At 39.4% G+C, this 24,271-nt stretch overlaps 3 protein-coding genes across 3 annotated transcripts; 2 read left to right on the forward strand and 1 right to left on the reverse strand.

Annotated features, from left to right (window-relative positions):
- Positions 1–5,335: 5,335 nt before the first annotated feature.
- LOC111235085 (CCAAT/enhancer-binding protein beta-like) lies at positions 5,336–6,852 on the reverse strand. The gene has a single exon (XM_022763405.1). It carries the CDS (start codon positions 6,647–6,649, stop codon positions 5,750–5,752), a length of 900 nt encoding a protein of 299 aa, XP_022619126.1. The 5' UTR covers positions 6,650–6,852; the 3' UTR covers positions 5,336–5,749.
- Positions 6,853–9,990: 3,138 nt separating this feature from the next.
- Positions 9,991–16,721, forward strand: LOC111235131 (transmembrane protein 189-like). Its single transcript, XM_022763466.1, has 6 exons — positions 9,991–10,147; positions 11,669–11,788; positions 11,949–12,040; positions 12,207–12,351; positions 12,498–12,710; positions 12,817–16,721. The coding sequence occupies exons 1-6, from the start codon at positions 10,012–10,014 to the stop codon at positions 12,936–12,938; spliced, it is 828 nt and encodes a 275-aa protein (XP_022619187.1). The 5' UTR covers positions 9,991–10,011; the 3' UTR covers positions 12,939–16,721.
- Positions 16,722–17,680: 959 nt separating this feature from the next.
- Positions 17,681–22,215, forward strand: LOC111235132 (ubiquitin-conjugating enzyme E2 variant 1-like). Its single transcript, XM_022763467.1, has 4 exons — positions 17,681–17,726; positions 18,737–18,885; positions 19,621–19,746; positions 20,996–22,215. The coding sequence occupies exons 1-4, from the start codon at positions 17,705–17,707 to the stop codon at positions 21,140–21,142; spliced, it is 444 nt and encodes a 147-aa protein (XP_022619188.1). The 5' UTR covers positions 17,681–17,704; the 3' UTR covers positions 21,143–22,215.
- Positions 22,216–24,271: the final 2,056 nt, after the last annotated feature.

Consider the following 24,271-nt stretch of genomic DNA (forward strand, 5'->3'; position numbering starts at 1 on the left):
TTTGCCTGAAGTCTAAAGTGAAGAAAATCAGCTAATCTTCATATACCAGAAGCTGCAACTGCAGAATTTTGGGGCATTTTTGCTTTAAAATATACATAAATGATGAATTGACTATTAAAATATTAAAAACAGTTGCCTAACTCCAGCTTGACCAACTTAATGACCTGTAATGACCATTTTTTACATCTACAATTTACAATTATCCTGTCAGATTACAAAATGTATTAAAAGCCCAGTGGAAAGTAAAGTTTTATCAGACTTAAATTATATAATAACGTATATATTGCTTAATTAATTAGATGTCATTACAATGTTATGTGTAGATTTAGGAAAACACCCGTTGTTCACTCTGCAGAAAGCCCCAATCAAACCTTGACATACTGTCAGTGTATTGAAATAAACTTTTCTCACACACAAGTGTTGCTCTAATAATTAAGAAAACGATAATTTTGCAAGGAGTGCCTGATGTTACACAAGATCTGGGCAGGGATACTTGCTGTGTAGTGACCGCAAGTCACTTCTGCTCGTCAGTTTTGTGTTTTCACAGTCATCTACAGCAAAATAGCAGAAGTGAACAAAGATGTTGAAATCTTGGTTCACTTCAACACAGATCATGTTCTGGTCCGTTTACCGTAGCTCAGGAGGTCTGGCTTCCCGTTACAACCCATGGTCCGGATATCCGTTGTTCCCTTTCACTTAGAGGAGGAACTGTAATTAAACAAGCAAAATCAAAGTGTTACATTTATAAGTATCTGGTTTAATTATGACGTTAAAGATGACACAGGTTTGGTTACTTACTATGTCAGATATTTCAGATTTAGGGGCCCAGACATCCTGGCCATCCTTTGTCTTTGGTCTCGATTTGAGAATCATGAGAGCATTTAGGATGGTCAGTTATGTTTTTCTTTAAAACTCTGAGCAAATATTTCTATACAAACTGTTACAGTGTCTGAGTGTTCTCAATTACTCTAAAATTAGGCTAAAATCAACAGGAGGTTAGTGCAAGTTGGCGCAAAGTCTGTGGGAAGAAACAAGATTAGAAAAATTAACAAAATCAACAAGGATGGATCTTGAAATGGTAAACACAACACAACTGAACACTTCTTTAAAACTATTTTTCAAAATTCTGTCTGGAAACAGAGCTGACTCCCAAGTACCTAATTAGAGTATCATTGGGTTAAAAATTCCACCTCAGGTTTATCTGCATGCAGCTTTATGTTATGTACAACTTCTATTTAGTCAGCAAAACATAGACATAATGTGCAAAAAAGACATGTAAGTAGAAAACAGAACAGGACCCAGAATAGAACTTTGAGGTACTCCACAGTTTAATTGTGGTCTGATGCAGGATAACAAAGAGGAAGAGACTAAATGACAGTGGTATCTGTCAGTAACAGATTACCAGCTAAATTAAAACCTTGTTGATATTCTATATTTTACTTTTTGTCAACAAATCTCATGAAAAGACCAAAGCAAATGATGAATCTAATAACAGGTATTGTCTGCTTAGCCACAACACAATATGTCTTGTTCCTCTGAGCCACAGAGCTTCATTGTTGTCCAACAACTATTAGAAACACACCTTATAGCCACACTGTTGTACCAAGTTATGTGCTTGGTTACACATTCCTTCATTACCATAAACGTTGGCACCGTAGTTTATTTTGACTCAGTGCCACATACACCATCCTGCTGCTGGAAATACTAACTAGAACATCAAATGCGAATTCATCTGCAACTGAAAATAGTACTCAACAAATGCATTTTTTCTCCTGTTTCAATGTTCTGACTTTACTACAGTGCCCAGCTGTTTTAGGGATTTACGTACAATGAACTAACACATTGTTGGTTTTGGTCTTTTTATGGCATTTGTTGACTGTGATAAAAAATGTTGAATATCTTATCTTTATATAGGCCTGACAGAAGCCTTTCTAATAGGTGCCAGTGCATTTATTAAAATCGGCCCTTTTCACAGAAGACATTTTGACTTGTCATTGTGGCTGAAAATTGTCCCTTAAAAATGCACTATTTACTCTTGTTTGTGTGTAGTTTGCTAAACCTACAGTGACCAGATGTTTTGGGAAGTTACGTGGGTCTGTAAAAAAATGTAAAAAAGTACTAAAACTAAAAAGTATGTATTTTTCAGCCTACCTTCTTATAGATTTCTTTCTTCAATAGGAACCAATGAGCTTGGGGCTGAATTCCACAGACGGGGTAGGGAGGTAGGAATGTATTGAGAGATGGACTAACACATTGTTGATTTTTGGTCTTTCCATGGGATTTGTTGACTGAAATAAAAATATTGAATATAACAACAAACAACAACCTTATCAGTTTAGCTGCATTGATAAACTTATTGATAAAAAGAGTTTATAGCTACAATCTTTAATTGTACTGAGAGAGAATAACTTTGTCATAGTTGTGTGTGCTGTTTCCTGTTTTATAACTGGTTTGATGACAAATTTGAAATTGAATTATAAAGACATGAAACAATTAGTCATGTTTTGTTTGTTATACAAACAACAGCTAAATTTTGGTTCCCCATTTTGTTACAAAGTACCATGTTAGCGCTGCACCTAACATTATAACGTTAATTATAAATCAATTTGTCTACACAATGCCAGAAAATAGTGAAAAACGACCAGGATAACATCTACAAATGTCTTGCTTTGTATGAGTAAGAGTCCAAAATTCAAAGATATTCAGTTTACTATCATGTGTGACATAGAAAAGCATCAAATCTTCACATCCAAGAAGCTGGAAACAGCAAATACTTGACATTTTTGCATACAATGTGCCTAAAATAATTATTCAATTATCAAAATAGTTGTTAATTTTCATTGTCAACTAAGTTATCAATCGACTAATCGTTGCAGCTCTACACCATACATTAATGTGTTATACAATGTGTTATACATGGTTCTAAATTAGCTTATCTGTGGAGATGCCTCAAATCCTATTCAACCCTTACTCAGTGTAATTTCATTTCAGCGCATCTGTAAGTTGTGGTATTCATGATGTAAAACAGTAATAAATATCTTGTGTCTGCTGAGAAACAGTTTAACTAAATACGTCAGAAGAACTGGATCAAAGCCAAATCAAATGATTAGAAGTGTTAAATAATACTAAGCTGTGTCTACAGCATCTGACTTTTTTTTTATTAATTTGGGAAACAGAATCTGATGCGTTAATGAAAAGTGTTTTGAGGAACAAACAACTGCTAATGAGCGTCAAAAAAAACTAACATGACTCAGAGGTAAAAAAAAAAGAAATTCTTCCATTTCACAACATCTGGTACACAGTGGACATCAGCATGACAGGTGTGTGCGTGTGTGTGTGCATGTGTTTGTATTGGTTTATCAGAGGAGTTTTTAGGAGGCCAGCTGGCCTTTGGAGGGGCCTGTGATGCAATGAGGAGTTTACGGACAGACACTGCCCATTGACGGTAAAATGTTGAAAGGGGGCTGGGCTAAACTTTTAAGAAAAGAGGTCATCCTGTGTGGGAATTTCCCTCTCTCCTGTCAGCATGTGAGCCAGGAGCAGGGAAAGACTGCGTGGGGCTCAAATAGGAAACATGGGGTCATCAAACGAAGAATGCCTAGAATGTTTGAGTGAATCTGTGCCAACATTAAGAGCTACGACTAGAGGAGCAAGAGCAGGATCTGCGCTGAAAAACTCACAACAGAGGAGTGTTGGATCTTAGATTATTCCCACGTCATTTAAAGCATTACTATGTTTCTGCGATTGTTTCTTAAACATTTTTTACAACATTTTTTGAGATCTGTGAAAAATGATCATTTTTACTTTTGTACCCAGTAAGGCATAAAGCCAGGCCACAACTACTTACAGCTATTGTCATGGACATGGAGGATAACAATGTCTTATTTAAAAGTGGGTGTAACATTCTTCAAGTGGTGATGTGTTGGAAAGGGAGGATATTGCACAACAGCTAAAAACTAAACTGTTCATCACTGAGTGTGTTGAAATATCCACTGTATTCAAAATGTCATCTCTCACTGAACAAAACAACATCACACAGTTTTTGTTATTTAGAGATTTTCACCTAGTGTGAGTGTCCTCTACAAAAAACCAGCAGAGTAGGTTTTACCTCTACTCTGCTGTTTGAAGGGAGAGTTGGAAAACACTCCACACCCTGAATTGTCACGGATCACCTACAAATCCCACCATGCCCCGTTTTCTTTATCTTCTCTGTCTGGGGTTTGCTTGCTCCTGACAGATACGTTTCATATTGTGCACACAGCGAAATGCAGTCTGAGGGCTTGGTAAATTCCACAGCAAACCAATTGTCAACTTATCTATCATGTCTGGTGTAACCTACTTTGTCACTCCCATTTTTAACTTCTACATTTTCTGCTGAGTGTTTTTTTTTTCACTTGAGGGATAGAGGAGGTTTGCTCTAGGATTATTCATATCTCTCCAGCACTGACTCCCAGCCAGCTTTTGGCTGTTGAAGTGTGACCTGAAGTGGTGTGAGGAGGTTAGTTGCTGATTAATTTCCATGCAACCTTGAACCTCTCTCTGGGCCAGTGGACCCAGCAAACTATTGACACAGCCATGTGCTAAAGATAAAACTAACATTTCTGTGCTGCGTGCAGTGTGACCAAGTCTCTTTTTTTTTTTTTTTTTTGCTGTTGTCAGCAGATTCATTTCAGCATAAATTGGTTGGCTGTTTTGTGTCAAATCACTAAGTAAACAGAGGAACCAAAATGGCAGCAGGATTAAAAGTTACCCAGCAATAGTGTGAAGAGTCTTTTTCTTGAATTTGAGGAATCACCTCATATTTCTATTGTGTTTAATGGCAATGGAAAAACACAAATGCAATATTCTGTATTCAGTAACTGAGGAGATTTCTGTCACTGTGCAGCTGTGCTGATCAAACCACTGGATGCCATTTTCTGCTTTGTGGTTACAGTAAATGACAATGAATTACAATGATGATCCAGGGCATTATTAAAATGTCTGTATCCTTATTAGTGATGACTGGATTTATCAATTTTACCTCTATCCCCAAAGTGAAAGATCAAATTCCTACAGTGTGTTGGTGTCTCTTTCAATTTTGGCATATTGGCCTAAAGTAAAAGCAAATTTGCCTTGTCCAGACAATTTTTATCTGCAATATATTGTAATTCACATTGGCCTACTAATGCACAGTCTGACTATCATGATTGTGAATATTTAAGGCGAGCATTAGGCCTACACACCCCTGTCTGTCTCAGCTTGCACCTGCTTCAAAAGGACAGAAAATAATAAATTACAAAAGAAATTGTTAAGACAAAGTATAAATCTTTTTAATTCAATAAAATATCAATTACAATTAAAGCATTTCACCTTTTAATATTAAATAATTAGACTTATTTCATTCATTGCCAATAGTATTACAAAGAGTTGCATCATTTCACTGCAGCACAACTCTTCCCTTGACAACCATTGCTCTGAATACACAAAACGTAGAAATTCACTCGCATGTATGTAAAACCTGCACAGAAATACTGCATACACCAACATTAACATCTGAGAATAAAGCTAAGGTGACACGTGAAGAATCGTGAATGATTGCGCAATCCATGCACCCACTTCTATAGTCCCATTCAAAGTGTCCTTGTAAACTGGTGGTCCCTGTCTTCACCTGTGAAGCGTACCCTTTTCAGCACTTGCTCCGCGGATCACCCCCGGCTCTTACAGTCCATCAATGACTAGACGAGCAGCCCAGAGGTCCGCGTGGAGTCTCTTAACATTGTCCGGTGGCAGAGAGCAGGTTGCGCAGGGTGGCCAGCTCTCTGGACAGCTGCTCCACGCGCTTTTGTAAACGATCGTTCTCTGCAGCCAGTTCCAGCACTTTATGTTGAGTCTCCAAGTTGCGCATTTTGGCTTTGTCCCTGCTCTTCCTCACGGCGAGGTTGTTCCTCTCCCGCCTCAGCCTGTATTCTTCACTGTCCTTGTCCAGGCGTTTCTTTGATTTGCCGCTGGACATTTTGCCGCTGTGCGATGGTGACCTGCTTTTACCTGACGGGGCAGGTGTGCCGGGCGGGCTGGAGCAAGTCGAAGACGCGGTGGAGATGTTTCCAAGACTACCGCTGGTGGACTGGTAATGAAGGTAGGACCTCATGTCAAAACTAGACGACCCGTTCTCCATCTTTGCGTCTTCCCGACTGTCGTCTCTCTCAGCAGCAGCAGCAGCAGCAGCGGCAGCTCTGTAGCGGCTCCCGACGAGTTCAGGGCTGAGCACACTATCCACACGAGTCTCCTGCAGCTCAGTGTAACCCAGCGAGTAGGGCTCCCTGGGGTCCCGCAAGTTGTCGCACTGACTCGACTCCAGCTCGTTCAACAGCGAGTAGTTCTTGTAGTTCTGAAAAGCTGCAACTCTCTTGATCTTGTTCTCCGCCAGGAAATCTGAGTAAACGTCCCCTTGGTGCTGCTGCTGCTGCTGCGTCTGACCCGCCAGCTGCGGACAGTGCAAAGTTGAATCCAGGTAAGCACTGAAGTCTATCGCTCTCTCCCGCTCTTCAATGCCCAGCTCCGACATTGAGTCACCGAGCCTCCAGTAAGAGCCGCCGCTGATGGGACTGATAATGCTGTCTCTACTGTGGATAGCAAAGCTTCCCTCGTCGTAGAAGCCGGCCACTTCCATGGATCTTAACACCCGCCGGATTGCAGGAGCATGGAGGGCTGAGATGAGACGCCCAGAGTGGTTTTGGTTCAGTTGCCTCAGTTGTGAAATGACTCAAAGGTCGGATTGCAGTGAGTTTAAATCCCCTTGTGTCACTGCCTGTGACAACATGCAGCTGAACTTATTTGAAGTGCCTGTGTTCATGGATTGGGAGGAATTGACAGATATTCCTGTCTCGTGGGGGGGTTTTATTACATGCGAGGGGCGGGGCTTAGCTGGGCAGGTGTGTAACGCACAGCGAGGAGCCAACCGGACAACCTGTGCCGCTCTTATAGGACCTTTCCCCACAATCAATTATTTGTATTTGGACATAATAAAAAAAAGTGACTGGGTCTGTTTTCTCGTAAGGCATCGTTACGGTCAGCTGTGGCAAAGACTTTGGTTTTCAGCAGCAGGATGAAGAGGAAATATGCCTTAGTGGCTTTCACTGATTTATCATAAAAAGGAAACTGAGGCAACTAGCATGAAAATAAAAACTGAAAATACAAACCAACAGACAAACAAACACTCAACCCAGAGCACGCCAAACAACATCTGAATACTTTAAACCAGTATTTGTTGACACCACGTCAATTCACGCCCCCTACAGTCGAAATCTCATCATCTAGAAGACAATCATGGAAAAATCCTATTCACTCAGTGGCAACTTGTTTACCATTTTCTGACTTCATGCGTAATAACTTCATAACAGCGATGCTTGTGACAGCAGCCCTGGACGCATCTCCAGACAGCTGTTTCCCCACAGCATTTACACAGACTAGTTGAAACCAGTCTCTGTGTGCTGCATGAGGGTTGGTGTTTGGTCAAAATTTAGTTAGCTTGGTTTTCTATAGGCTATATGTCATGACCTTTGACAATACATTTGATAATAAACAGCCCAAAAACAAGTAACCGGACACAATGACTTCACTCAGGTGCCATGAACAGGTACTCAGGAGGTGTGGTGAGTTTAAATGCGCTTAATCATCTCCTAACTTGACTCTTTGCTCTATACTGTGGACCTATAGTACAATTTGTGATCAAAACTGAATGATTTGGATTTAATATGAAGTCCTACTGCCATCTTGTGGTGAGCTGTAAAAATGTACATAAATGACATCACAGCCACAGAGTCAGTGTAATCTAAAATGTTTAGATGTGTATCTCTCCATAAAGTGTTTCACTGGTGTTGGGGCCAAAAAGCCTTTTCTGTTTGCGTGTGTCTTCAAAGCATCTCTTGGTTTTCCCAGAATCACACACTCTCCAGCACATGCATAGCTGGTATTATGCTTCATTTTATGACTCATTACAATTTGTGGCTTTCCTGGGAATTTCAGCGGTATTATTTTTTCCTTTTTTGTCTGGATTAACAGCTGTTTGGCTACATTACAATGGTGACTCCGTAGATAGGACGCAAACAAGGCTGGATTAACAAATTAGGAGGCCCTAGGGTAATAACAGCACCAGGTTTTCCAAATAATAAAGGTCTTAATTGAGAAAAGATTCTCACACAAAGTTGCTCTACAAAATTGGGTCACAAGATAATCAATTAGCACAACATGAACTTGGAACTTTTTAACCTGGGTGTCAATTACCTGCTTTGCCTGGTTGGTGTTGTGTGGTTGTGTCTAGCTTTGGACACATGTTTTGAAATACTCAGATCTTTTACTTTAGTAAAAATAAAAATATCACAATGTTTAATTCACTCTAGCACAAGTGAAAGCCCTGTAAAGAATAAATACTCATTATGTAGAATGGCCCCATTCACATTGTCAGAATATTAAAATGCTCGCAGAGTAAATCATCAGTTCTTGTAACCAATAATACAATGTACACTCTGACAAAGGCCTAATATGTACTTTCAACTCGGATACCTTTATCTACATCATGGTGGAAGAAGTATTTAACAATATCACAGTGTAGAAATACTCTTTTACAAGTAAAATGCATGCATTCAAAATTTTCCTTGACTAAACCTATAAAACAATTAGCAACAAAATATGGCTAAAGTACAAGGAAAGTACTCATTAGGCAGAATTATATTATTGGATTATAAGAAAAGATTTATTATAAATGTAGTGGAGTAGTATAATATTTGTCTCCAAAATGCAGTAGGACTGAAATATAAAGTACCATTGTACATTGTACATTGTACTTAAGTAGGCCTACAGCACTTGAGTAAATGTACTTAGTTATTGTACATTTTGCTAATAATACTTATGTACTTTACTTGAGTAAAATTATGAATGAAGGGCATTAGGCTACTTGTAATGGAATAGTTTTATGTTGAGGTTTTTCCTAATTTTACTTAAAATGATCCTATCCTAATGTAGTATAGCAGTAACGAGAAAGTCAACAAAGTGGCTCAGTGATAACAGTTACACAGCAATGTTTATGTGAAGTCTGCTAACCACCATAAGCAACTTGGTCATAACAGACCTGGTGAGGCTATAGCAGTAAAACCCATGAGCATAATGAATAAAGCAAGGGAATGGATGGATTACTGGGCGCCTACTGGGGACCCCCTGACCTCTCTAGCCCCTGGGCCTGTGCCTGGCAGGCCAGAGCCTCTGTATGAAGTGACTGTTTGAAAGTCTTAGAGATCTGTTAAATACACAAAGTGACCACAAAGAAATGAGAGAGGATTCTAAAGAGACAACCACAAAGACACACAAACTGACCACAAATTGACCCGACTTGACTACAACGAGACACAAAACAGCTGTAGACACACAAACCAACTACAGTGGACATATTCTTTTACCTGTTTACCCATGGGCCCATTTTGTCATTATCCGTCCATGAGGAAGGGTGCGTCTTATTGCGTGAACTGAACTTTGAATATGTGTGTGTGTGTGTGTGTGTGTGTGTGTGTGTGTGTGGGGGGGGGGGGGGGGGGTTATGACTTATTTTAATAGTTTCAAAATTTCAATCCTTCAATCTTCACCACTTCCTCCAGTATTTAACACCTAACCTGATTATATGTTGTCAACATTTGGGTCTTTTCTAGCTACAGCAGAAGTTGTCGCTGTAACACACACCTCGGTGTTTAACGTGCTTTATGTGTCATGTAAGCACCGACAGCCCCATCTACCGTACAACAGAGGCTTGAGAGCAGACAGGACGGGTGGGGTCGGGAAATGCGGTCTTTCCCCTCGCAACTCCTATTGGTCACTCGGCTGTCTGTGTAACATTTTTCAATCCGGTGATTGGTTGAAGCACTCATCGACTTGCTCCTGATTGGTCAAAATCATTACGTTGTCTGTGGGCTGAGAAAGTTGATGATTCCGTTGGTTCCTGGCTGTGAGTAGAGAGACTGAAGGGGCTGGGCCCACAGGGAAGAAATGGCGAGAATGGTTAACCAGAACGGGTGTGGAGTGGAAACACAGAACCCAGAGCCGCAGGGACCGGGCCGGGGAGCGGCTAGATGGGGTCCACAACACGCCGGTGCCCGAGAACTGGCCACTTTGTACTCGCCAGGTGAGTCGATCCCCTCAGCAGCTCCGTCTTATGGGCTTGTTCCCCCGGTTCAAGTGTCCACGAGTGATGTGACATAACGACTGGCTTTATATAGTTACCAATTATCAAACTGGAAAAAAACTCCTAAAATAAGACAACACCGGTTTGTCTTGAGCCGCCACAGTTGAATGACACCGAGCAACCAGCCACAGTTCTGGGCTTGTTACAATCACAGTGTTGTTGTTGTTGTTACACAATAAGAATCATGTGAAATTGGTTGAAGTCGTGGTTGAGTCGTACTTGTCCTGTGACATTTCGAGCATCAGACAGAGGTTAGAAGAATCCACTGCTTCTGCTTTAGGCTCAGAAGCGTCGTTTGTCCACGGAGCTGCTTTGACCTTTCATAACAGTGCTGTTGCTAAGTCAGCCCGTGGACTGTAACTCAGAGAGCAGAGCATAACCAAAAACTCCTGGTCAAAATAGTTGTGAGGTCTTGGCCATTCCTCTGAGCCAGTCCTCCCACTATCACTCCTGCCATTTGAACTTGACCACACAGAAGTGAATGGCCTTCCCACCCATTATACAAATACTTGATGCCTTTTGAGCTGCACATATTTAGTTGAGGACCTCACTGGCATGGACGGATTATGAGAACCCCCCCCCCCAATAAGAAGGACCCCTTTGACTTGTTGAGTTATGTCTCTGTGTGGTCGTTTTGTGTCTCTTTACTGTCATGTTGCATCTCTAGCCTCTTTCTGTTTTTTGTTTTGTTTTTTTGCATCTCTTAATGGCTGTTTTATTTTATATATATATGTATATATATATATATATATATATATACTCTTGTATTTAAATACTCGTGGTCATTTTGTTTCTGTTTCTTGTTTTGTTTGTTTGTTTTTTTTGTTTGTTTTGTCTCTGTGGACTTTTGAGTGTCTTTGCAGTTGTTTTGCCTCTTTTTGGCACATTTTGCTTTTTTGTGGACATTTTGTGTCCTTCACCTGAGTTCTATGACTTTAAGGAAACAAATATTTACAGTCACTTCAAACAGAAGCACAGGCCCAGGGGCCGAGGAGGTCAGGGGACCCCTGGGCCCGATGTGCCCATTCAGTAATCCATTTATGCTTACAAGGATCTGAATCTGACAGCTTTGTCTGTATGATGGTCAGACTTTTACCTGCTGGAGGGTTTTCTTTTAGAGATTGCAGCCATCTTTGAGCTATAAGATGTAGGCAGGTATTTCAGGCCCAGCTGCTCAGCAGTGTCATGTAACTAGCAAAGTGCAGAGGAATGTGTCCTCACTGAATGTCTTTGTCGTAACGAAGCATCTGATAATCAATCATGCTGACTAGTTTACTAAACCTTGGACATTTTAGTTTTGATTATGTCACGTCAAGTAAAAGGGCTGTGGACCAGAGACGTAATATGACTGATAATCTTATCAGGAAACTCATGTTTCCAAATCCACCCTTATAAGAATGAGCAGTAGGCTCTTGTGCTCTAGTTGTACTAATATGTATGCTATGTATGTTTTTCTTTAAGGCAAAAGATGTCAAGAATGGATAAGTGTTCTCTTCTGCTTCTCTCTCATGGCCTTCAATTTCATTCACCTCCTTGCCAATTTCCACCTGGGGCATTTGTGGTACATTCTGTTGGGCATTGGTAAGTGCCAACTAAAAAATTATATAATGTCCTGATGTTGATTAGTTCTATTGTTTTTTTTCAGAGCTGCAATCCAAACAAGTGTTGGCTGTTCTCTTTTAATTTGAATGATTTCCTCATCTTTTTTCTGTTCTACTTTCCTCCTCAAATTCATGTTCAGTGGCAGGAATACTCACCGCAGACTTTGCGTCAGGACTTGTTCACTGGGGGGCTGACACGTGGGGATCAGTGGATCTACCCATCTTTGGAAAGGTAAGGTATCCATGAGTCAGTTTCTCATTCTTTTTTCCAAAACTAAAATCCATTGTTTGTTTTCTAAACAATCTGCTTTTGAAAAGAACCAGAATTTTTTTTTCCTGCATTCACAATGTGTATGTCTTGTTTTTCACCCAACTGTACCATCTGATCCATCCTGCAGGCCTTTATACGACCATTTAGAGAGCACCACATCGACCCCACAGCCATCACCCGTCACGACTTCATTGAGACCAATGGTGACAACTGCATGCTGACCATAGTCCCTCTAGCAAACATGGCCTTCAACTTCCTCACCCTCTCCCCTGGTGAGTTTTATATCAACAAACCAAGCCTGACATTTTCTTCTACATGAAAATCCTGTAATCTGATCTAAACTGTTATTTTAAAAACAACCCGGTGGAGGACAAACAAGTTTCTGTCTCACCTTGTTTCTGTCTTTTTTTATTTTCAGCGGAGATTTACCATATCTACCCCTGGTACTGCTACTTGTTTGCACTAGCCATCTTTGTTACCCTTACCAACCAGATTCACAAGTGGTCGCACACGTACTTTGGCCTACCTCGTTGGGTCGTGTTCCTACAGGACTGCCACATCATCCTTCCCCGCAAGCACCACCGCATCCATCATGTCTCCCCCCATGAGACTTACTTCTGCATCACTACAGGTTGGTCTGTTACTTCCTTATGGTGAAATAAAGAATAAGCCTGGTTGTTTTGAAGATGAAAGGGGTGAGAGTCAGGCAGATTTGTCACTGAGCTTTGTGCCTCCAGGTTGGCTGAACTACCCACTGGAGAAGCTGGGTTTCTGGAGGAACCTGGAGGATCTTATCCAGGGTGTGACAGGAGAGAAGCCCAGGGCGGACGACCTGAAATGGGCTCAGAAAGTCAAGTAACACTGCAGGCTAACTGCACCCTACCTCAGAAGACGCTGGCTCCGTCCAGGCTTCTCATCCCCTTTTTTGCCTCACTTAAACTGTAATCCATAGGAAGGAAAACTAACAAACAGTTTCTGATGCCATAGCTTTAAGTCTTGCACATTTTGTCTGTTTTTCAAGAGGAGTGCTTTGTTGGAATTTTTCATTACTCAGTCACTCAGTCACTCAGTCACTCACTCACTCACTCACTCACTCACTCACTCACTCACTCACTCACTCACTCACTCACTCACTCACGGAGATCATCATTTCAAATTGCAATATATCCGTAACTCTCCGTATGTCTAACACAGCTCATCACTTTTTTTGAGGTTATTTACAAAGCCTGTTGCTAAGAAGGTTTGGTCAGATGCATAATTTTAAAATCGCCGAACAAGGAGATTAAAAGATTCCCCTCACGTCAGAAAATTCAAACGATTCCAAGAAAGAATACTTGAAAGCGTGAACACTCAATTTTTTTTCTCCTCCAGAGTCACAGCTGCTCATTTCAAGAGTCGATAAATCACGTTATATTTAGCACTGCTTTATTTCTTCTGTATCAGTCTTTTCATCTCCACCTTATCAAGGGTCTACTTGATGTGCAAGTAATAAAATTGGATTTAGGCTATGGTAGGTAGGAGGGCTGGGGTGACGTAGGATTTTAGGAAGCTTTACCAATGTTGATAGCTAAAGAACAAATCGGTTAATTACTGTTACATTTGTTAACTGTTCTTTAAAGAGAGGTGATGAGAAGAAGTGTTGTTTTTTTTCCAGTGCTAACCAGCGCCTGTTATTGATTCTAGTAACTTGCTACAAATCAAAATGCAGCCATATTTAATAGTTTAGTTATGAGTTTGTCAATCCTAGACAATGACTACAGTTACAGTGCTACTTTACAACCAAACTTGTCCCAGCAGGATGATAAATGACAGGTCAGACAGCTCATAAAACACGTTTTAAAATGAACAAACCAAAAAGAATAAAAAACCAAATTATTGCTGTCAGATCCTGAGCTGATATTTTTATTTCAATTTGTTATTTTCTGGCCATTGAAACTGCAAACATGCAGGATGAGAAATGTTCAGGCTAAGTGGAGATTTGATTTGAAAAATCACATGCGCGTAACTGTAGTCAGTGTTGAATCGATAGAAAATCTGGGCAAATATACATATATCATTACTGTTGTTCTGCTCAATTGTTCTGGACCTACTATAAGTTGTCTTTTCAGATGATCACTGTGTCCACTGTGAAAAGCATTTTTACGTTTTGCCTCCTGGTAAACAGACAGCTCTGCAGGAAAGGGGCACATGCAGTTTTGTCAAGCTGCCTTACACTCACCGTAAATGCAGTTCTTGTGTCTTTCTTTTGTTCTGTTTTTATTTGCAGCACTTCCTCGTGTCGTTGCAAAGGAAATTCCGTCTTTCTGGGATCTGTGTCTCACTTAATCAGTCACAGATACTCCAAAGTGATGTGCCAACTGTATGTTACATTGTTTTCACTCTTCACATCTTTGCTACTCGTTTGTAATGTGGGAAGGAACTGGCAGTTTCAGAACGTAACATTCCCCGTGAGTAATGTTGCCGCAGCGTACCGTCTTGGTAACTGTGACAAGTTGACTTGGTGATGTTACAAGGGCTTCAGTGAAGGCTGACGATCCAGGAATTTCTTCACTCCTATAGATGAGATTATGTAATTAATTAATTGGTCGAGAGTTTTTTTAATGCTTTAGTCAGTAATTTGTAAATGTATTGTACAGCAAATAACTATGCAGTGTAATAAGAGGCCATTAACTATACGTCTTAACTCACATGATTAGGTTAAAAATGCCTTTCTTTTTTAATTGTTTACACATATTTACTTAGTTGGAAAACTGGAGCTCAAAAAAATTAGCTACTTAATGAACTGCATGACAAAATTACTTTTACTAATGAAGATGTCACTTACACAGACATAAGAATGCGTGCATGCATAGAGCATGTTGGCTTGTGCAAGCAATATACTGGGTCACCAGCTTTCCTTTGAGTTTGTGTAAAGCAGACACTGACCAGGGAGGATTGTGCTCGCTCCTGATGAAATTAATTGTACTTCGTTCAAAAGATGACCCCCAAACTTTGACCAAATGGTCCCAGGTTTGAGCTACCAAAATATTATCTTCATTCCAAGGAAATCCTGGCAAAGGTTTTAGGGTTTAAATGGGAGACCCTAACCTTGCTGTTCAGTTGGGCTAACCAGGCTGAAGGCTTAATGATCAAGCTTTTGGTCTTATACTCCAAGTAGATAATTTAAATATACTTATAGTTCACTTTGAAACCAAAATTATGTTTTATATTATGTAATATTCCAGTTGTTGAATCCTTCATACTTGATTATATAAAATTATTCACCATAGGTCAACAGCAGACGTTCACTACGTTTGCATAGTGCTTGTAGAGTATTGTGAGGAGCAATTCTGTGTGCGCTAGGTGGTGTAATGTATGCTGGTAAATGGATGGCGTTATGTGTCACTGCATCAAAGTTTAAAGCCTGCATATAAGTTCTACTCCTGTAGTTCTTTTTTGATCAGTATCAGTATTCTTGGGGCACCGCTGACTGCAATCAGTAGACACATTTGAACTTTGACACACAACTTATTTTCTAAATAGGACTTTTTGCGTTGGCCCCTCTGGATGTTTCGGCGCTTCAGTAAATTTCTTTTTGTGGTAATATAAAAGTAATGACAATTTTAAGGACGTTTTGTGTTTTTGTAATACTGAAAAATAGGACAAGCTAAGGGCAATGCTTAGAAATACTAGACATGACATGCCATAATTAGTTTGGAGACAAAACTGACAACCTTACACAAAAACTATATGGTGAACTCAGAAGGAACCCATACCATAATAACCTTTGCGTAGAGACAGACTTCCTATAATTGCTATTTATAGCTGTTGTAGTTGAGAGTCTGGTTTTTGAGTATGGATCTAACATGTATTGACTTATGTTTCATTCTTATTCTCCAGATGATCTCAGGATTGTGGTTAAGGTGATATTAAAGTAGTTTAGTATGAATTTGTAAAAAAATAAAATCACAAAACAAAGCACTCCATTAGTGAAGTTAAGGCCGTTATTTAATAGATAGATCAAAGTTGTTTAAATCACTTATTTCTATCAAATTTTGTTTGTTGGCCATAGTAGCCGAATGATTTTTTAAAATGCAATATAGGTTCTGTTGTAGCCATATCAGTTCAGTTAACTTGGCCTCTTGTTATTGAGGTAGAATTTGTGATCAAGCTGTGTTTGGTTTTTTCTGCTTAAAGGCAATGGGCTTTCATTAGTGGATTCGAAGGGTATTTTGTGACAATGTGTGGTTAACTAAATATTTTCCCACTGGAAATAATTTTGTGGAAACAAATGAACTTGTTAGTAAGTGGGGTGGGCAGTTGTTGGTATGTTTGACATGCTGTGTTATAATTGCTTTTGTATTGATCCTTGGACTTTTTATTCAATTGCCTTATCCTCTCCTTAATTGATTTACTGTAAATCTTGCCAGCGATATGGGAAAACACTTCATTGACTGACTTTAAATTGCCCTTCACTTGCCTCTCACTTCTTCTGAGGCAAGACCCATATGGATGTTGTAGTTGGTTATATATGCTGGTGGTGATGGAGTTTTAGATATCAGAATAATGCCTTGATGCCTTTTTGTTGTCTTCCATGTTGGAGACTTACAATGTATATATTAAACTGTATTTATAAATAAACTAAATAAACAGTTGATAATTACCGCTTCATTCTCTGATACATTTCTTTCTTTCTTGGCTGTGTTTAAAGATGTTGTAGCTGGATAATTAAGCTTCACAATCTTAATATTGTTACATTCCTCTTTCTCTGCCTGCATAATCTTACTCTATTGTGGGTCTACAGTCAGAGCAAAGAAGGTATTTTGACATGTCACAGCAAGAAAAGCACAGATGGTGATGATAAAACTGAATAACAGAGCCACTGTTAATATTATTAATAGCACTTGTTCTTTTCTTACAATAAGAAATCAAAATGTTTGGGCTTTTAAGAAATGCTCTAGTGCCTGCTGGGAAGGCCTCTATCAGGCCTATAAGGCTTGTGATATTCAATACTTTTATTTGATTCAACAAATGCCCTGAAAAGACGAAACCCAACATTGTTAGTGCATCTTTCAATACATTTCTACATCCCTACCATGTTTGTGGAGCTCCAGCCCAAGCTCTGAAAATTTAAATCTTAAAAAAAAAATTGTAGTACACATTGTAGTAAAGTCAAAACACTCAAACAGGAGTGTTAATGTACTACTACAGGTGTAGTAAGCATTTGCTGAGAACCATTTAGTGAGTATTTCTGGCAGCAGGATGGTGTAAGTATCAGGATAAACTACAGTGCCCGTGTTTATAGTAATAAAGGAACATGTCATGTAGTTCAACAGGGAAGTGTTTTTAATCGTTTTTTGACAACAATGAAGCTCTATGGCTCAGAAGAACAAGATACATCAGGTTTTGGCTACACAGGCAATACTTGTTGGTGAATTCGTCTCGTTATTATATTTGGTCTTTATTGGAATTTTACAGAAAAATATGCAATAAAGACAAAGTTATGTTCTAAATGGCCACGTATTGTCTGTCAGACTATTGGCCAGAAAACAACAAAGGAAGCGATGCTTTGCGTTTCTTCCACGCGCACGCACCGTTGGCTACAATGGCAAAGCTACGTGCGCGCTCTCGCTGTGTAGCGACAAGATGGCGGTCGCCGCCGGATCAGGTAAATGTTCGAGAGAAATAAATCATAATTAAAAGCTCTCGTTAAATAATCGGCTCAATGAATTTTCGCGATCTAGCTATCAAGTTTCATAATGAGGTTGATTATCTACTGACGCACCCGCTCTGTGAAAAGATGCATGCTAACGCAAAGCTTAAGCCGCCGAAGAGAATGAATAGGAAGCGATGCTATTAGCTAAGCTAACGTAAGTTAAGGTGGATAAAAGGAAATGCAGTATGACTGCCGATAGAGGAATTTCATGTCGTTTAACGGCCGTGTGACAATTTAGCCCCAGCCATCCGCATTTATAACATTGTGTAGCTTGTTTGCTTTCATTTAATAATGTGATTTCGTATGGTGACAGTCCTGCGCTGACGCTAGTGAGCCACACCACCGCCTCCCTAACGTCCGGGTTACGTTAGCTCATTTGCAGCATAAAATTGTTTACCGACTCCGAATACGGATGTGACACAAACCCAGTCATTTTCGTTAAATGTCATTAGTAAATGTTAGGTGAATCAACATTCAGCCTTCGTGCATAATTAACAGTAGATTATTTAATGTCAACAATGACGGCACGTTTACTGAGATACCAGTCACAGCTAATCAAGAAAACATGATCTAATATTGTGCTGAGTTTCAGTGAGGGCTCTCTGAGCTTGATTGCTGCATCAGCCGGCAGTGTGACTGTGAGTGTTTGCATGGCTCAGTTAACAGTGCAGCACCATCATATCTCACTGCAGAGGCCAAATGATGCAGCACCGTCGAAGCCACATGCTAAATTAAAGGAAATGACTAACGTCTGCCACTATCAAAAGGCTGATGAAAGCTGGTCGACTGAGGCGTTCCTTATATTTCTCTGTGTGGGAGAGTCATGCCACAACCAGTTCATACCTTTATAACTGCAAGTCATTTCTCTAGCAAGATCGGTGGTACCTAAATCCACTTGTCATGTTGGAAATGTGCATATGTGAGTGTAACAGTCTTACTTTGGTGTGTTTGTCCACAAACAGCCGTTAAAGTTCCTCGCAATTTCCGGCTCCTAGAAGAGCTGGAGGAAGGCCAAAAAGGTGTGGGAGATGGGACAGTGAGCTGGGGTCTGGAGGATGATGAGGACATGACCTTAACACGATGGAGAGGGGTGATCCTTGGTCCTCCTAGGGTGAGTGGTGGTATTTTTTAAAACACTGCTCACTGCACAGTCATCATTAAAGTGGTCAAGAAGGTAACAGACTGTCATGTAACCAAAAGGTCTCAGCTGTGCAGTGTCTGCTGACAGTGTACCAAGTTGTAGACATGCACTAGCTTCACACTGCTGTGAATGAGTACCTCAGCTGAGTTATCTCATTTAAAGCAGGCGCAAAGGGATGGAGTGTAATGAATGAAGTGGTGCACTAAAAGGTCTAAGTCATGGTAAAATATTACAACATATTGACAGGAAGCAACAGGTACTACATTACAAAGCACAGAATTAATTCCCTCTTGGATTTAGCATTGATTGTTTAAATGCTAACACTCTGAAAATGTTTCTTTTTGATTTGGTTTTCACTACCTTTTGAAGGGTGGATTAATACAACTGCAGCTCAATTTCCATCCGTAATGTATATAATTAGACCTCAGCACCTCAAAGACCTTTATAGGAGGATGGTGGATATTAACTTCTGTCAGACTACAGCTGATTCAGCCGATTGGCGTCCTTTATCCAAACATATTTACTGTTCCTGTGGAACTGGGTAAAAATATAGTTACATTTTTAATGGTCATAACCATGATTTGGATTGTTTTCTTCCACGAAGTTCACATTGATGGTATTGTTAAATTCACTGAACATTGTGTGCTGGGTGTTGATGTTTAGTGTGCTGTCCACTCACCGCTCCTCACTTGTCTCTGTCCACAGACAAGCTATGAAAACAGGATGTACAATCTGAAGGTTGAATGTGGGCCAGGATACCCAGAGTCACCACCGTTTGTCAGATTTGTGACAAAGATAAACTTGAATGGCGTGCACACCTCCAACGGTGTGGTAAGTAAATTGAAACCAGCTGTTACTGTAGCTTGACTGATTGATTACATGCCTTTGCTGTCTTTTTAAAATATATGATTGTCTTCTTGATCCTGTTCTTGCTACACCGATAAATGTATTTGGAGAAAGAACGGCATTTGGCTTATGTTAATTTTGTAATTAATAATTACATTACATTATTTAGGAGCATGTGAATGCAACACAAGGCATGTTTACACATTAAAGTAGCATTTAAGAAATAGGGTTAGGGTTAAATTAAGGGAGCAACAATTAAAGGAGTTTTTTTTATGTTTTTTTTGCATTCCTTTGTCATGCGCGCTCTGTGTACTGGTCGTTCCAGATTGACAAGTTCCTTCTCTAAGTGCATTCTTGAATCTTCTGACAACTAATGTAACAATTACATTAATTCTGGCACAAGATGTAGAGCAGTGTACAGTATGTGGTATGAGACATTCACACTAACAGTTTTTGTTTTTTTTCCTTATTTGATTTGTCCTATTTTCTTTTTTTTCTTTTTTTTTTTTTTTAGCTTATCAGTCATCTGTGAAGCACTTCAAACTGCACTAACCTGTATGAAAAGTGCAATGCAAATAACGTTTGAATGAATATGACCAAGATCAGACCGAGAAACCGCACCAGATCCACCAGAAGGAGTTGGTGTTAGGTTGCTTTCACTCAAACTGTAGGATGTGTATTATTCTTGATTTAGGAGCACAGAAAACATAATTTCATAAGGCCAACATGACACACTTTTCCCTAGTAGGGCAGTGGAGAACATGTACTTGCTTTTTCCATTTCTTTGCAAGTGGTTGTGCTTCTTCCAAATGCGGCTACAAGCACGCATTTATTTTTTTCTGTTTTTTTTAGTGTAATAATAATAAATTTAACGAGTGCCAACATTGTGTTCTGATGACTATGGAAAACACTTGAAATTTAATGAAGAAAGCTTTGCTTAAATATACCACAGATTGAACCAAATAGATACCATGTTTACAAGCAGTTAGTCAGTTAGTGGGGGGATGAAGACAAAACCAAGGTGTGGACTCAAACAAAACAGTGTGAAAACTGATCTGAGATCTACACCATAAAATATCTTAAAATCCAACATTTGTCATTTAGAAAGGTGAAAGCTAAGACTGATGATTTCTGTTGTGTCTAATGCACAGCGCAAATTGTCCTAAAAAAAAACAATATGCAAGGGTTCATTGTGTTGCATCACATGCATCCTTTCTTGTTCTCTGTCCCCCAGGTTGACATGCATGCGGTGACTGCACTGGCCAAGTGGCAGAACTCCTACAGCATCCGGATGGTGCTGCTGGAGCTGCGACGGCTCATGACGTGCAAGGAAAACATGAAGCTTCCTCAGCCACCCGAGGGCCAGATCTACACCAACTGAGCCCCTGCTACTTTTGCCTCCATCTTTTATCCTCCTTTCCACTCCTCTCCCCCAACTCTTCTGTTTTGCTTTCATCCCTTTATCCCCCATCATCCGCCATGTGACATTCCACCACCTGCCAACACCTTGGCTGAGCACACACAAAGACACTCAATCACACACACACCCAAGTATACAATGACAGGTACACACACACACACACACACACACACACACACACACACACACATACATCTGTATACACACTTAATGAGCATTCATGAAAATCATTCCAGGCCCCCGGCCCCCTCTCCCTTTCCCATCACTGGAGCTCTGGGTGGACTCGATGTGACGAGGCAGGCGGAGTCCTCAGTCCACACCAGATATGATCATTCAAATACTGTACATCTAACTAATCTTTTTTTTATTATTATTTGTTAAAAAATGCAGATTGTACAATAACATAAATAATCTTATTGAGTGTACCTCTTTGTCTGTTGCCTTTTTGTAACATTGAAAACGGCCACTTAACATAATTGCACATAGTTCACTAGGCAGTTGGTTGCTGTAATCATCTCTCAAGGTTTACGTATAAAACCCCCACACCCAGAACACATTTAACTTGGCAAATAATGTGAAGAATGTCTTGTCATGTGGCCAGATGTCTAAAAATAATATTTAAGTCAGTGTATGTTGACATGGGCTTGCACAAATTTTTTTTTTCCCCCCCCCCAACAACACCCTTATTAAATGCATGAATGCAGCTCAGCAAGGTGCCTGGAAGTGGTCACCTTAGTCACACATGGCTTTTTTTTTCTCTTCTATGTAAGAACTGTCCAAAGTGAACGTTGTATCTATGCCACTATATCTGATCTTAATATGCATATTAGCATACTGGTAGTATGCATATCTGCTGTAGGTCTGCAGAAGTCCCAGTTAAACCATGCTTGAAAACAGAAGTGAAATCAGCTACCTCTTTTGGTCCTGTGTAACGTCAGGAGTTATCTGACTTGTGAAACTGTCTTTGCTACTTCATGTGACAATTTGTTTTTACTTTCTCCACTTCTTTCATAAATCTTCATGCTTTTCATGCATTTGTGTCGTTGTAGATCACTACAAGTGTTAGTGCTTTTGGGTCGCAAGAAAGTTTCGTGGAGCATTTCTACATAATGTCTGGTCTTATGTACAGTGTTTATTTACATAACTTGAATGGCCCTAGCAAATTCAGGAGAAGCCTGATGCAAGCGCAGACCACTTAAAGGAAAAGTTCAACATTTCTGGGAAATGTTCACTTTCTTGCTGAGAGTTAAATAAGAAGATTGATTCCACTCTCATATCCATAAGCGGAATATGAGGCTAAAGCTAGCATGTGCTTAGCTTAGCATGAAAAAGACCCAGCATCTCTAAAGCTCAATAATTAGCCCCTCATATATTGTTTAATCCGTACAAAGTCACTGACCCTGCAAAGAAATGGTTCTAGTAGTTCTTGGAGATAGTTTTTTTTCATGTTACTCTTGGCAAGAAAGCGAATAAATACATTTCCTAAAGTGTCAAAACTATTTCTTAAAGATTTTACTCACAATTAAGCTCTTACATGTTCAACATCACAGTTTGTGCTTATTGGTAAAACATCTTTGCGTGAAATGTTAGTGGTCAGTTTTGTGCGGAGACAACTTATAAGCAGTGGTGTAAGAAGTCCTCAGATCCTTTACATGAGTAAAAGTAGCAGTACCACAGGAAATAATAAAGTTCATTCATTCAAAATTTTACTTAATTAAAAGTAGAAAAGTATTGGCATCAAAATATACCTAAAATACCAAAAGTAACAGTACTCATGCTGAATGCCCATTTCAGAATAATGTATATGATATTATTGTATTATAATTATTGATGTATTAATGTGAACATCACTTTAATGTTGCAGCTGGTAAAGGTGGAGGTAAATTTAAATGCTTTATAAACTGCTGGCTAGCCTGTGCATTTGCCCCTGGCAACCAATTAAGTCTTCTGTTAATCTATAATACATCATGTTTTATTAATTGGTTAGTGTTTGTATTATTAAACTGAATCTGTAAAGTAAAGCTTTAAAATAAATGTAGTAGAGTAAAAGGGACAATAGTTCCCTCAGAGATGTAGTTGAGCAGATGTATAAATTGATAAAATGGAAATACTCAAGTAGAACACAAGCATCTCAAAAGTATATTTAACTACAGTACCTGAGTAAATACCACCTACATTTAGTTAAATCTTTAATACATGCTGCTGGTATACAGTGATCTTTTCTGTTTTATATCTACACTTTTTGACATGGACCAACAGAAAAGGCTTAAACCTGTAATAATGTATTTATTTTTTGGCCACTTGGGGGCAGTAAACACAATTAAGCTGTAACTTTAATACATTCCTGTTAATAACAGCTCTGTTCTTGGTTTCTGCCAACTTCTGGGGGAAATATCTGGTTCTTCAGCAGCTTAATGCTCCACTATGTCCACGAGCTAAACTGTGTCCGTCTGGTGATGAGAGGGTGGTGTTTACAGTGGGTTTATCAGACCGTTGTCTGTAAAAACAGCTGCAACCAGAAAGACTGCTATGAGAGCAGTGAGAAAGAAATCAAGAAAACCAAAACATCTGACAGATGAGCAAAGGCCAAAGGGTTACAATCCATTATTTTAATAAAAGTTTGAATTGGAAACAGGAAAAAAAGATTAAACATAAGATATGAATCTAGACATAATGATTCCTTACAGTGAGTTTATAATTCAACAAAGATAGCTTGTCCAACACAATATTGTCAAAAACCCACTAATAACTTCACCATGACTGAAACTCACAGAGCTGTTAAGGGTAGAATGCATTGTTAAACTACCAAATAAGGCCAACTTACGTTTCATTTACACAGTCGAAACTATGGAAGTTTTGAGGATCCACATGAGGTCAGCTAGCTTTCTATGTTCAAAGAGAGTAGTTAGGACAGTTAGAAGCAGTTAGGACAGGTAAAACAAGAAAATCCTTGCATTTCACTTTAGTGTTTCCATTTTCCGCTACTTTATACTTGTACTCAACTACATATCAGAGGGAGAATATTGTACTTTTTACTTCATTAAATTATTCTGTTGTTTATAGTTACTTAATGAATTAAAATTTTATATA

This window comes from Seriola dumerili, unplaced genomic scaffold (assembly GCF_002260705.1).
Source record: "Seriola dumerili isolate Sdu_G_001 unplaced genomic scaffold, Sdu_1.0 BDQW01000468.1, whole genome shotgun sequence".
Classification (NCBI taxonomy): domain Eukaryota; kingdom Metazoa; phylum Chordata; class Actinopteri; order Carangiformes; family Carangidae; genus Seriola; species Seriola dumerili.